Consider the following 14,361-nt stretch of genomic DNA (forward strand, 5'->3'; position numbering starts at 1 on the left):
TGTCGGCTTTTCTGTGACCAAAGAAACAAAAGGAGAGTTACAATAGCAGGTGTTTTATTTCACAATCCTCACCCTATTCAGTATTCAGGGAAGGCTTATACTGAAAGTGCAATGTGTACAAGTCTATACTGCATGATTACCTGTCTATCTACGTTTTCATCCCAACCCACAGTAAAATGAATCTGTGCTATTGTTCTCTTCGTTCCTCTTCAATCCAGTCTAAAGTTGTAGATTGTGACACTCAGGAAGAAGCATCACAGCTTTATATTGTCACAAAGCTTCTGTCCCATGTGTTAGTGTTGTAAGGACTAAACTTTCAAAATACTGCTTCAATTTCTACTTCACATTTAACAATTATCTTTAAGTTTGTGGAAGGACAGTGTGGAAAACAAAGCTTGACTTCAGGGGACATAAAATGGTTAAATAAATCAGTATACAGGATGTAAGGACTTCAAACTTTAAGGAGTAGTTTAAATAAGAAGATTGCTAATAAGAAATTCTGAAGAATACCAGTAGAAAGATCTGAAAACTCACAAAAGTTTTGTTTCTATACACTCATGGTAAATAGAACTTGAAGGTGAGCATTTTAAAGAAAAAATGAATTAAAAAAATAAATCTTACACACTCCTCGAGGCGGTAGTCTGCTGGTTGCAGCTGGTATATGTGCTATGGCAACACAGGTTTGAAATTTACAGAAGTGAAACATAAGCCTGGGGAGACTAAGGAACTAAATAATTTAATCATCTTTTTCTGAATGCCCTCACCTTTCACCCATTGCACCACTTATGTTTTTTTCCTTGTCATTCTTTCAGTTTTTACAAATTTGTCTCACAAAGTTGTTTTAAAGGGGCAATATGCAATTTAGGCCATACTGGTACAGTTTTGGAAAAATGTGTTATTCAAAGTATACTGTTGTTTGTGTTCCATATCAAAAGCTGAACCCAAATTAATCTTAGAGATTCAGGAGTGTTGAAGTACAAGGGAAATTAACTCCTTTTTCATCTTACCCCTGTATTGATTGTGTTTAAATTCGTGTTCAACTCTTAACATGAACAAGCTGACTTTAGAGCCGTTAATGTTACAAACTGCATTGACTACCAGCCTAAAGCCTGCCAAGAATTAAGGTGATTTAACCCGTGAAGGCTCCTGTTACATATCTGCTGTTGTCAGGTTGACATTGATTTGCCATATTTACTTTCAACGTTATCGAATAAGCTTTGTGTGCGTGCGTGTGTGTGTGTGTGTGTGTGTGTGTGTGTGTGTGTGTGTGTGTGTGCGTGTGTGTGTGTGCGTGTGTGTGTGTGTGTGTGGTTGTTTCACTTGCCATTGCATGAAAGCTAATATTGTCATATTTCTATCTCGGAGATCTGCGTCAAACACGATGCAGTTCTGTGTGTTGGCAGTCGGGCTAGAAATCATTCAAGAAATCTGTCTGCTCAAGCTCCCATGATGCTGCACTACAACATGTACTCTGGGTTATTATTTGATACTTCTATAACAAACATTTTACACTGTTTAAAACATGCTGCTGTAGGGTCAAGCTAATTGAAAAAATAAAGTGCAATAATCCCCCTGTGTGCATAACAATATAAGCTGCAGGGAATTTTCAGTACTTGGTTAATTTCAGGCTTCTCATATGATGCTATTTTTTCTGTTTTTAAGTTTTTCTCATCTTCTGTGAAGACTTTTGACAGCTGTTATTTGGATAGTTTTCCTCGGTGACGTCTGCAAAATAATCTTGATGTGTTGACAGTCCTATCCAACTGTTCCCCAGGGCTCTCCTGAGCAATAACACAGTAAGGTAGTCTGATCTATCTTATTGCCCATCACACCCAGTGAGCCACTGAATATTGCCTAAATACCAACAAAATTAACTGTAGGCAGATGAGAATGAAGTAAACCTGATGTCGACACTGATTTCACATTGCAGAGGTTTATTTCCTCCTACCAACATGCAATATTAATGCAGAAATAATTTCCATTGGAAGAAAAAAAATTGTCAGATGTTTTGTATGCGAGACTGTTTTGTTAGTGCTTTATTTTATTCCTTTGTTAAAGAAATGCTATAATAACCCATGCAGTAGCAGCCTGTGTGAGTCTGTTCAGGGTGGAAGGAGGGTTACAGACAACAACACACACCCACAGAGGTGCATAGCATAGTAATCATAGACTCAAACTGTTGCCAAAGGCTTATATGGTTTCACACTTTCTTGGGTGTTGCTGAAAAGGGTTGAGTGCACTTCTTCAAGTCCCAATCTAAATTAAATTGGTAGTTAAGAACCAAAAGGCATCATGGTGATGATGAGATGTTACAGTAAAAATGAACCACTTTTCATACACAGCTAGACTGCAAAGCAGACATCATCCAGACCTATCCATCACATGGTGTACTCCTGTAGCTATAGATCTATTCTCTGATAAAGCGTTTTGTCTCTGTATTACATGGATTGTATCTTCAGTGAACTTGACTGACATGGAACATATTTTGCCCTGATAGACAAGGGTTTCAAGAGGCACAGAGAGGTGCACGGTCACGCTGTTCATCAAAACATAAAAGGTTTTCTGCTGAGGATATCAACATCTGTTTTACTGATGTGCTGCTGAGATTCGCCTCAGTGTTATACTACACAGAGTTCAAGTCAGCAAAAGCACTGACTAAAATGTGAGAGGACTTATGAAATTAAATGAAACAAAAGCGAACAGTTCCCCACGGAATTCTTTCTACAGCCCATAACAAGCTGATTTCTTTCACTATGTTCACTGGCTTGTAATAAACTCTCCCCAACACTGCACTGACCTGCCACTAGTTTTCATAAGGCTTTCACAGGTTCTTGTTGATTTTTTTTTTTTTTTTTGTCCAGCTGGCCAGCTGAGGCTCTCCAGGAAAACACTCCCCCAAATACAGAAACCACATACCACCTCAAAAGACAAATGTGCCAAATTTTTCTGAAATAAACAAACAGGTGCATGCATTAAACAGAGGACTTCCTCCTGTGGCTAACACTGTGGCTACATCTGCACCTCTGCTGGCATTGTTACTGTACAAAAATAGAAGCCCTTCACTCTGTCTGTTCAGTCTGCCTGTGCTAATCTTGTTGTTTGCCATCTTCACAGGTGTACTGTCTGACATTTGGATGCTTTGTCCTCCACGTACCTCACAGACTATGCTGGCTCTCTGTAATCGGTAGAATGATTCTAAAGTGGCTCTTAGTTTGTTCTGTCTAAAGTAAAGTATACTTACTTAGTAGCACACGCTCACACTAGTTGCACTGACCTTGTTGCTGACCCATCTCAGCTTCTTTAAAGAAGTGTAGAGGCTCTGTAACACGATTAACAAACAAAAACAATGACAACACCGTGCTTTGGATTAACTTAACGTGACAACCTACTCCGTTGGTGTATTAAATAATGAGGCCTAACCTTGAGGAAAAGAAAACAGGTATTGCTTTTTCAAAATCACTTCAAGAATTTGTGATGAGCTAAAATAGAGCTAAAACTGCTGTACACCGCTGCACACTCAGCATCGGGTTGTGAAATGAATGTTGGTGTCACGTGGTTTATTTGATTTGAGTGCAGTCAGTGCATGAAGACAGCCAGTCTGAACAGCCCATAATGTGATACAGTAAAATGAACTAATAAACACACAGATGTGTTACATCTATGAGAATGAACTGTTACTGCACACAGAAAGAAGCTAAAAAAAGCTAATGTTACTAATAAAGTGACATGAAGTTTCATATTTTACCTATTGTAACAGATTTTTTTTTTTTTTTTGGCCACCTCGGGGCAGTGCAAATCAGGTTGTGAACATACCTGTTTCCTTTTAGCCTTCTTTTTGATCTCTCCTGAGACAAATATCTGCTAAATGTTCCAGCATGTTCACCTGTTAATCTCTACCTATGTCTGTCTGCTGGTGCTGAGTGAGTAGTGTAGAAAACAGCTGCCTACTATAGCTGAAAATTACGCTATAAAAGTAGTGAGAGTGAATCAAAACAGGAAAGTTGTGGTCATCCGAAAAATGAGTTGGAACTTACTATAAAGCTCTGTAAAGTTCATGGTATTTGCATATTTGGATGGTAATTCTCTGCACTTTTATTACTTTGAGTGATTACTTTGATAATAAACCCTGATAAACCTTAAATTTTCTTGGTTGCTGCATAAAAGTGAATATGTTATAGATACACTATTAATTAAGGTGAGTTGCTGACACTGCTGTTGATCTGCTCTAAGGGGGCAGCACGTCTCTGTGTCATGCTAATATTTGACCACAGTTTGGTGGATAATGTATGCAAAGCCACAATATATAGAGTGTGTCTTTTTATTCATTTTCTGTGGTTCTTAATCAGACTTATTTTAGTGGTGGAAAAATTAGGGAATATGTGTGTTAGAGGTTTTGAGGTGTAGGTGATAGTAAAAAATCAGTGATGTCTTAGCTCCATTTCCTTGTTTTCAGTAAAGCATGAAATGAAGGAAGTGTGGGCTCAGGTTTGCTGCAGTTGAAGCAATTATCCTGAACATGGACTAAATCAGTCAAAAGACATTTCAATCCAATCACTGTGTTTGAAGAAGCTTGTTCCTACAAATTAAACACTCTTCATATTTCACACCTGGTGTATGTGTTTAGGTTGTCCTATCACTGTACACCTGCTGAGCACTAATAATATGTGCTAACTAAAAATAATAGCTCTGCAGTTCCTCTGAATCCTTGAGGGGACTGGTGTCATCTCTTTGCTCTAGTAAGCTGAATGCTTTTTACTTTTAAACCTGAACCAAATATTTGTATCCGTCATGGTTGGAATTGGGGATCCATTAGGACTGATTTTCCACACTGAAATCTTTGATAAACACAGACCCAGCTTCTCCTGCACTTAAATTACTCCACTGACATAAACATAATATACCCCACTTCAAATGCCCCAGCGTACCTTGGTATACTCGCTGCTGCAGCTTTCTTTCAGCTCTTTTTGTTTCCCTCTCTTCTATTAATGTTTAAAAACCTTGTGCTTGTATGATGCACATAAACAGAACGAATCAGTGAGAAAAAGTAATGAACTGACAAACAGGACACACTAGCATTTTACTATACATTCTCTTCACCTACTCTTTTAAGCCTTGGATGTCTTTTAAAAGTGACATTTTATTTACCCCTTTTTGCTTAGAAGAGCATGAAGTACAAAGCAGCACGTTTCTTGGTACGTTTCTTACATTTAAAAACAGAGCTCATCGTGCTTACTAGCACAAATGCTATTAAGTGTATGTACAGTCTGTTGGTCATCCAGCTGTACAGTACTGCAGAAAAAAAGAGAAAAAGGTGTTCTCTGCACTCTGCATGTGTGAATGACAGCCTGCTGTCACGTTGATTCACTCAGATGGAAACAATGAAACAACTGAAATGGTGTGGAATAACAACAGCCAAACAATGACCTATTGACACTGCTGAATAACCCACATCAGTAAATCAGAAGCTGATGCTGCCAAACAGAGAAGTACTCGAGGGAGGGGGGACAGAGGGCAAAGAGGACGCCATGTTTCAGACTATGAATACAGTAAATAGAGCCAATGATATTAGTAATAATTTAAGAGAGACATTAAAGCTCAAAAGCTTGTGGAAAGCACACTCATGAAAGGATTTTATTTTCCTAACTTGATATATGCATTAGGTCAATGAAGCCATAAAGGTTGGAGAAGAAGCTTGCCATTAAAACTCCTGTACTAACAGTGTGCATCTGGGGAGAGGAAGTGAAAGAGCAATGTTCAGAAATAACGACTTCTGAGGTGTTGTTAAGATAAGAGAAAGCTCTGTACGCACAATTTCAACGCAAGAATTTAAGAAAAAAGTCAAATAAATGCTCTTAAGTTTTTGTTTTTTTTTTTCACAAAAAAATGCAGGAGGAAAAGTTGTCAAAACTCCCAGGGGGACTCAAATTCACTTAGCAACAAGTGCACACTCACATTAAGAGGTTCCCAGCATGCAACCAGGGCGATAGACAGCAAAAAAGAGGGAGGCAGGGAGCACTGCAGGTCTGCAGGTTTATCAGTATGCTGCACAGCTTTGGCTTATGTGTGTTCTCCTTGATGTTGGTTGATGCATAAATGGTGTGCTCTCCTTCGTATATTTTTCAGGTGGCTGTGACAGGGGCACCCCCGGGGCAGGACCCATGAGGAGTCATAGAAGATGCTCACAGCCTGGGCGCTTCTGCTCTTCTTAGCCATGTGGGTGAGAAGCACCTCTGGTGGCCCGCTCTCCTTCAGAATAGGTAAGTTGTAAGAGCAAATCACAAATCCGCATAGCAACATTGGAAAAACTTTTGTTTACACTTGCATAAAAGGATTTTCTTTTTCATATTTAATTGAAATAAGTAAATCCAAATTCATGCTCCTTCTCTTGCATGAAGTTAACTATTGAGTTTGAGCTTAAATGAATTTACTGTTGGAATAAATGTCAGCTCAAATTGTTAGTTCAGTCTAACTTATCTTTCGCCCTTATGGCAAAAATGGATCATGATGAGAAACACCCATGTTCCCCCAGTCACACATAGCTTGAGGTATCAACACGCTAAAAAGTCATGTGTGGCTTTGACGCAGTCCTAATTGGCTCTGAAATTACAAAAAACATGCTCTACAAAGAGTTGCAGAACAAAATCCATGGAGTATCTGTGTACAAAAGTTCAGTTTGTACCAAAATACACCCAGCCAGTTTTTTTTTTTTTTTGAATAATTAAGCTGGATGGTGAAGTTTTATATATTTTTTTTTTATTGTGTTTTCATTCATGCACAATGATTCAACTGTGACAGAAAATGATGCTGTAATTAGCCGCGAACATCCTGGTGTCTTACAGACCCACTGAACTTTAATCAATATATATATATATATATATATATATATATATATATATATATATATATATATATATATATATATATTTAAAAAAAATTACAAGTTTTAAATGGAAGACTGTGACTTGGATGTGTTCATTCAGCTGATAAGTGAAGTACTGTGTAAATCAGTTTTCCATTAATTATCTCTGTTTGTTTCATTCTCATTTAATTAAAGTTCCTCCCTTTGTTTTACCCAGACTGTACACCTATTAGAGCACTTATTATTTCTCAAAAAGTTTAATAGGGATTAATAGATTGTACTAGCAGTGCCATCAGTTTAATTAGTGTGTTTGTTAAAAAATCTCTTTAATACTTAATTATAACCACGACCTTAATCTAACACCACTGCGTGACCTCATCCTTTTTAAACCCTTAATATTACCCTAAACCCAGAAAACATTTTACCAACACATTACAGGACCATCAATTGTAACTAAGCGTTACCAGTGGACTTATTTACCTTTTACAGCTACAGTAGTGTAGTAGTAGTAGCTCCAGTAGTGTAATGTCTGACGAAATCGGTGGCTTTGTTATGGCAACAGCTTGAACATTTTATGACGGCCCAGACACGAGGTTGAGCAGAATCCATTATATTCTGTTTCTGGAAAATAGTGGCAGATTGGTGGACCAAGGCATCTGAGAGGGCATGGTTCAGATGTCCCATAACCTGCCAGAGTCTGTTGATAACCAATGGGAGTTGTTCCTTCTTATTATTCTCCCACAGTCAGCAGGTCTCTGACACCCTGTCACAAGCTCCCCATCTGCCAAAAGTCTGACTGACTGTCTCTTTATTTATGTATAGACCTCTTGTCTTAGGCGGGGAACCATCTGTGTGTGTGTGAGTGTGTGTGTGTGTATATATGTAGACTGTATATAGAAACAGATAGGAAGTAGAGGTAAAGATAGAGACTGAGAAGGAGATTCTACAGCTCAGAGACTGTGCTCTCATCGTGGTGGCTGGCCTTAAATTTACAGCACGGTTGTCAACTTTCAGGAACAGCTGAGAGTGAGATTTGCTGCCAGGGGAAAAGGGTGGAAGTTAATAACACAGAAGCTGTAAACAAATCATGCAGTTATTGTAAAGCTATTAAAACATCAAGCAAAGCCAAATGGTGCATTAAAATGTGAAAGTTCCTTGAGATAATGTAAATTTATTTGTAGAAAGTGGATGTTAAAACTATTAAAAAACAAATATTTTAGCTTTGTGAAAAGTGCTGTAGTCTCTTGCTGGCATTATGGATTCATTTCTTAACATGATAAAACTACATTGCTTTGCATATTTTCTGGAAAATGAATTTCAGTAATGATGAAAAAATAGTTTAGGTTAACTGAGGAAAAAGTCCCAGTTTTACTGGCTCATAAAACCATAATGAAACTTTAACACATCCTCCTTCTGATCTTTACCTCCTCCCTGTTTCTCCTTTTCTTTCTGCGAAACATCCCAATATTTTTTATCTTGATAAAACACAGTCAGTTCAAACTTTCATCTTTAAACACTATCAATATTTTTGAAACAAGGCATTTTTTGTATCATTCACTAGGTTGTCTCTGTCTCTCGGCTACACAGGACAGCTGCAGTTTGCAGAATTTCTTTGGTGGTTTGGCATATGATGCCCCAGATCAGCCTTCATATTTGGAAAACAACATGGTTTCCTATATAAAACACAACCATGAACAAATCATTCTTTCTTTGTGAATATTGTTGGATAAATGACAGCAGCCATGTCTCTCTGCATTCTCTACCTATTCAACGTGAATGGACCTAAGCACCTCTGCAGTGACGGTGGTTTATGTTTATTTCAGTCATGTTGCATTGTTGATGGGTAATTAGGCGATAGGCTTGTTTTTCCTTTTCCTCTAATGTCATCTCATCTGTGCAGAGCACCAGTCTCTTTGAGTGCACTGTCAATATGTGTTTATGTGTGCACGACCTCTGTGCGTGCATTTTTATGCATGAGGCAATGTAAGTATGAGCACAGGCACAGACAGACACAGACATTTCAAAGCACTAAGGCACACAAACAAACACATACCCCCAAACAACACCACAAACTCCCTGCCATTTGCGCTCCAGGAGATGGTATTTAACATGGCTGTCCCTCGAGTCCAGCCTGGCTGGCATAATGTCACTGTCTGGCCTTCTCTGAATGTATCAGGGCCGAAAACAAGCTCCTGCCCCTGCCACATTCCCCGCCAAGACCAGCCAGCAGCAAGCCCAGTGTAGGTGAACTAAGGAACTTCTCTGTCTCTCTGCGGTGTAGTTGGAAAAGCCAAGCAATGAAATGGACTTTCATAAGAAATTAGTTTGGTTAGATAATAGCATGTACAGATCCAAATAAAACGTGATTTTTATGGCCTTTTTTCACAACAGTATGTATCAATTTACAAAATACTATCATCATTATCAGCAGCAAACATAATATGCTGCATGCATTTACAGGAAAATCCCCATTCACAACCAAATGGTGTACATGTTGTTGTGTGTGATATTCCCACATTATTTAAGTGAAAGAGTCTGCTATTATGCATCCAATAATCCACTGTTTATCCTAAACACACACATACCCACACATACACATATATACACACACACACAAACACAATCCTTACTGCAAGCTGATTTTTGTTAATACATGGAGTGAACATTTTGAAAATATTCAGAACCACATGCTCCTTCATAAGACCTAAACATACCATCACAGCAAACTTTGGCTTTCACTGGAAGAGCCAGTGCATTTTTTGCATTTTAGTGTTGTTACGTTTCATTTCCTCCTCATTATTATCAATTGCTATTTCTTAAAAGAGTCCAAATAAGTGATTCCTAATATACTGTTCTGATCAGTGTTGCTTTTGAGAGACAGGTAGAAGATGTGCCCACTCTTTATTGAAAAACAGACATGTCTCCTATTGGGTTCTTTTATCTCTCTGAAGCCCACAGAATGTGTCTTGGCATTAGGCTTCACCATAGGGAAGGCCTTCCCCTGTGAGACCAACACTAAATTTAGCTGTTGGCAATCACTGGGTGTCGGCTCAGTCGAGTGCTCTGAAATTCCCTCCACAGATATCCTTTCATTCACCTTAAATGTGCTGACTGTGATACTGCAAGAGAGCAGGCTTTGGATTTAATTTTTTAGATCATGTGTGGTCCCTCTTTAACCAGAGTGGGGATTAATACTGATTGTTATGGAAATCTGTTGTAAGCTGTGCGCCGCATTTCCAGCATTTTTTCGTGTTCATAATGGATTTGAGAAGCCAAATTCTTCTATGGTCGTGTTTTGTATTTCATTACAATGCCCTTAAATAGACAAATCAAATGTGGTTTAATTGATTTGTGTTGCTTCCACATGAATGGCAAATGTTTCTGCTGTTTCACAGTAGCTCTGGAAAAACCATCTTAATAATGCAAATGACTTTACATTAGTTTTCATAGAGTGATAACATGCTCAAAGGCCCTGCTTCAATGAAGTACAGTGTTATGCATGCCTCATTGATATCAGAGACAGCTGTAGCTTATATAGTACACATGTACTATTCATATATAATGTCTATTTTAACTGCATCCACCATTGAGTTTATCAACATATAGTTTGCTGTATTATCACTAATCTAGCTTCAGTGTATTCACTGTCAATATACAACTGCTTATTTGGAGTGAGTTTTGGAATGAATATATTAAAAAAACTGATATTTTGGTGCCACTGACATTATTATTATTAGGTCTTCAGGGATAACTCAAAAGTCAGGCTGTCTCTGTTTGTTGGTTTCATTTATTTATTTTATTATTCTCGTGAAGGCCTCAGTGGCTAGAAAAATGTATGCATGAGTTGAACTTCCTCCAGCTCTCAGTGATCCTGAACAGTGAGGTGTAATCCATCCAGCACGTTGAGCACAATTCAGTTAAGAAAAACTGAATGGGGGATTTCTGGTTCAACTTCCCCCACTGCCAAGGTGCATGAGCAAGGGAAAAATCGGTCTTAAGAAGTAAAACAGGGCCATTCAGTTTCTTGTGTTGCCATCTTGAATTGTTAAATCTGTTTTGACGAAATGATATGATAATGTGACAGTGTGATGCTCTGGTAGACACATGGCCGTAGCGACCTGCAGCATCCTTGCTACATTTTTGTCTTTGTGTGATATCACACATATTGTTTGCCTCTATCATGTGGTCTTCTGTTTGTCTGCATGGAATAGAAATGTACTGTGCAATGCTGGCAATTGAATCTTTTTAAGTATAGATGAAAACCCATGATTTTTGAGTGATTTTTGAATTCTTTTTTGTCACTATTATCTAGCAGTACACTGCAGAGTGGAACAAATGGGAAAAACAGGCTCAACAGTTGTCAAAAAAACACAGAAGCTGGATAATGGCTTCTTTACCAGCAGGGAACACAATTATACAGGAAGACAGTCTTGATTAAACATGTAATAATATATTTTTTTAGGATGTTTTTAGATGTAAAAATAACAATCAAGTAATATTTTAGTGTGAGACACAAATGGGTACACTGGTTTCAATATAAGAACATAGTGTATTATTTCTGGTAAAATGGTTTATTAATACTTATTTATTCATTAGTATTTTCTATAACCAGATAATATGAAGTAGTTTTTACATTTGTTTTTAAATGTAATCTTTTTCAAAAGGTGCTGAAATCATTCTATTATAACTACATGCCATATGAAACCTGCTGCTGTACTCACAAACACACACAGAGTTACAGCCTGAGGCTTATTAAAAACACATTTTCAGATTTCTTTACATGACTCTAAAAAGACTTGCAGAGCCCCTACTAAGGGAGCAGCAGCCAGTCTAACTCCACAGGAAGAAGTCAGACAAATCTTTCCTTGCCTGTCTGCTCTCTTTTCCGCACCCAACAGGAGAACACGATAGAAGATTTGCACTGGGCTAAATTCAATTGGCTCCACTTTCTCAGCTGCACAAGCTGAGCCTGCACCATCTACAGAACACCCAGCCCCCCATGACCGGCATCACTGGAACTAGTAAACTGGGTGGCATGCAGAAGTAAGGAAGGCAAACCATACCAAGCATGTTGTTTTGCATGTTTTGCATGGTTGCCCCAAATTCCCCAAGTAGATGGAAAAAAAAAAAAAACTCCAGCAGATCCCTGTGACCCTAAATAGCAATAAGCGGGCATAGCTAATGGATGGATGGATGGATGAATATATCTGTTCAATGATTAAGATGATTACTCTTACTGTTAAGTGTGGGTGATGAGTCAGAGAGGAACAGGCGCAGGACCCAAATGCAGGATGAAGAAAAGGCTTTATTCTCTCCTGGGATTACCCGCAGCTCAGACACAAACACAAGATTCCCTGTCCGAGAACAAAATGCCACTCAGGCGAGGACAGGCAGGCAAAAACACATAAATAAACACCACGCATAATGTCACCAGTGTCACTAGTCTCACAGTCACATATCATACTAACAATGTAAGATGGCCCAGACACAAGGTCATCATACTAACAATGCTCCCACAACACACAAAAGAAACAGGGACGTATTTGTAGGGAGCAAACCAAAGGTAAATTGAACACAGGTGAAACTAATCAGGTAAATTAACGAAAAGCTACTGAGGAACACAAGAGGGAGAAAAGAGGAACTGGAAACAAAATAAAAGTCCTCAGCAGGAAGTCCAAAAAGAGAGTCATGACACTTACATCTGCTTCATTAATATATAAAATCAGTTTTCTGTGTTGTCTCCATCTCTTACTCTACATTTCAGCCTGTTTTCTTGATCATTTTGACATTTCCAACATCAGTTCAATCATATATTGTGGACATACACCGTGTGCTGCAGAATCATTCGATATGAACAATTTTCTGGGAACATTGTGTTGTTGTGTGTACACTTGTGTTGTTCATGTGCGCACACATGTACTGTACTGTGTTTCTGGGCCCTGAGGCCATGTAGGGTGGATTAGTGAAATTGAAGCCCACAGGTAGAGTCTAATAGCATAATTAACCCTGCTGAGCTAATACCCACAAGTCAGCAGCACCATACTGTCAATTCCCTTGGTTCAGTCGCATCTCCACTCAGTGACTTATTAAGGCTTGCTGCCAGAACCATGGCTGAGTCATTGTGCCCTTGCCTCCAGTCAGGTTCATTCTGCCCTCATACATACTGACTCCAGTTGGCATCTATGAACTCATTTAACTCACTGTTACTGGAGGAGCAGAGAAGATAACAATTTGGGAGAGAAGGAGGGTAAATAACTGCGAGGGAAGTATTCTGCATTGATTTAAAATATCCTCAGAGTTGTAGTCTTAGTTTCTCTGTAATGAAACTTTAGTATGTTTTTTAGGAACAGAGGCTAAAGAAAAAAACAATGTCCAGCTGAGGAGCATTGTGAGAAGACTTCATGATTAATCTAATTGATTTTAATTACTCAACCATGTGCAGTGCCATTAAGTTAATGACCCGCAGACATATGTACTCACAGACCTGAAGCCACAGGGCACATCTGAGCTAAACCCCTTTTTAGGTGGCCACCTGTTACAAGAGCCACTCAGATGCCAGCAAAGGTAATAAGGACGTATCAAACAGAAAGGCGAGTTTAATTACAGAACAGTGTGTGTGTGCCTGGAGGCAGCAGTGTTCTTTGTTAAAGAATATGTTTCCTTAAAAGTCAGTCACCTAATTCAAAGTATGTGTTCATGAATTAAGGAGAACTGAGCCTGTGTACATGCAGAGTTACATCTAAACCTCAGGCACTGACTGAAAGAGAGGGTGCATGATTAATCTCTAAGGTTTTAATTACCAGGGCAGGTGCTGGGACCAATCGTTTAGTTAATGGCAGCAATGGCAGATAGGAGTGATGTTACGCAATTATGCACACTACTTTGCTCCTGAGCTTGCCATATAAATTATTCAGTAAATCTGAAAAAGGCATGGCACACAGGCATGTAGATTGTGTGTGGACTCGGTTTCAATCACACACACACACTCACACACACACACACACACACACAACACACCTTCCTGAATTTATGGATCATCACTGGGATCCACAAGGACAGATTCAAATTAATGTTTGCTCATTGGCTTTTGTGAGTATGCAAATAGTCTATGCATTGAGAAAATGCTTCCGCCATTGTAAGCCACACAAAAACATGGAGGCATTGGTTCTTAAATTATTAACTAACCAATTATAGCTGTAGGGTGATGTTGCCACATGCTCACTCAGGGAAGGCATGAACTTTTGTTCATATAAAATATTGTGCGAACATGAACTTTATTACTATATGCACTATGGTTCCATGGTATTATAGGATGAAGGTCATAAGCAGGTCACTCTACTGCAGAACCATGAATGAGGTGAAGTAAGGTGAATGCTCATGTAGCGATATCATGTAGCCTGCTTTTTTTCTGATGAAAAATGTTTTTCCAGGATCAGTTTTCTGTGATATGATTTTTTGAAACAGCTGAAAAAATATTTCATTTCATGAACCTGAAGCCAGGC

The 14,361-nt window shown here is 38.6% G+C and overlaps 1 protein-coding gene across 1 annotated transcript in view; it reads left to right on the forward strand.

Moving 5' to 3' along the window:
• Positions 1-6,158: 6,158 nt before the first annotated feature.
• Positions 6,159-14,361, forward strand: part of grik4 (glutamate receptor, ionotropic, kainate 4) — a 124,068-nt gene continuing 115,865 nt past the window's right edge. The window contains exon 1 of the mRNA XM_026313269.1: positions 6,159-6,257. Coding sequence (XP_026169054.1) covers positions 6,176-6,257 — 82 coding nt within the window. The 5' untranslated portion in view covers positions 6,159-6,175. The remainder of the gene's footprint in view (positions 6,258-14,361) is intronic.

The sequence above is a fragment of the Mastacembelus armatus genome, chromosome 13 (genome assembly GCF_900324485.2).
Source record: "Mastacembelus armatus chromosome 13, fMasArm1.2, whole genome shotgun sequence".
Lineage (NCBI taxonomy): Eukaryota > Metazoa > Chordata > Actinopteri > Synbranchiformes > Mastacembelidae > Mastacembelus > Mastacembelus armatus.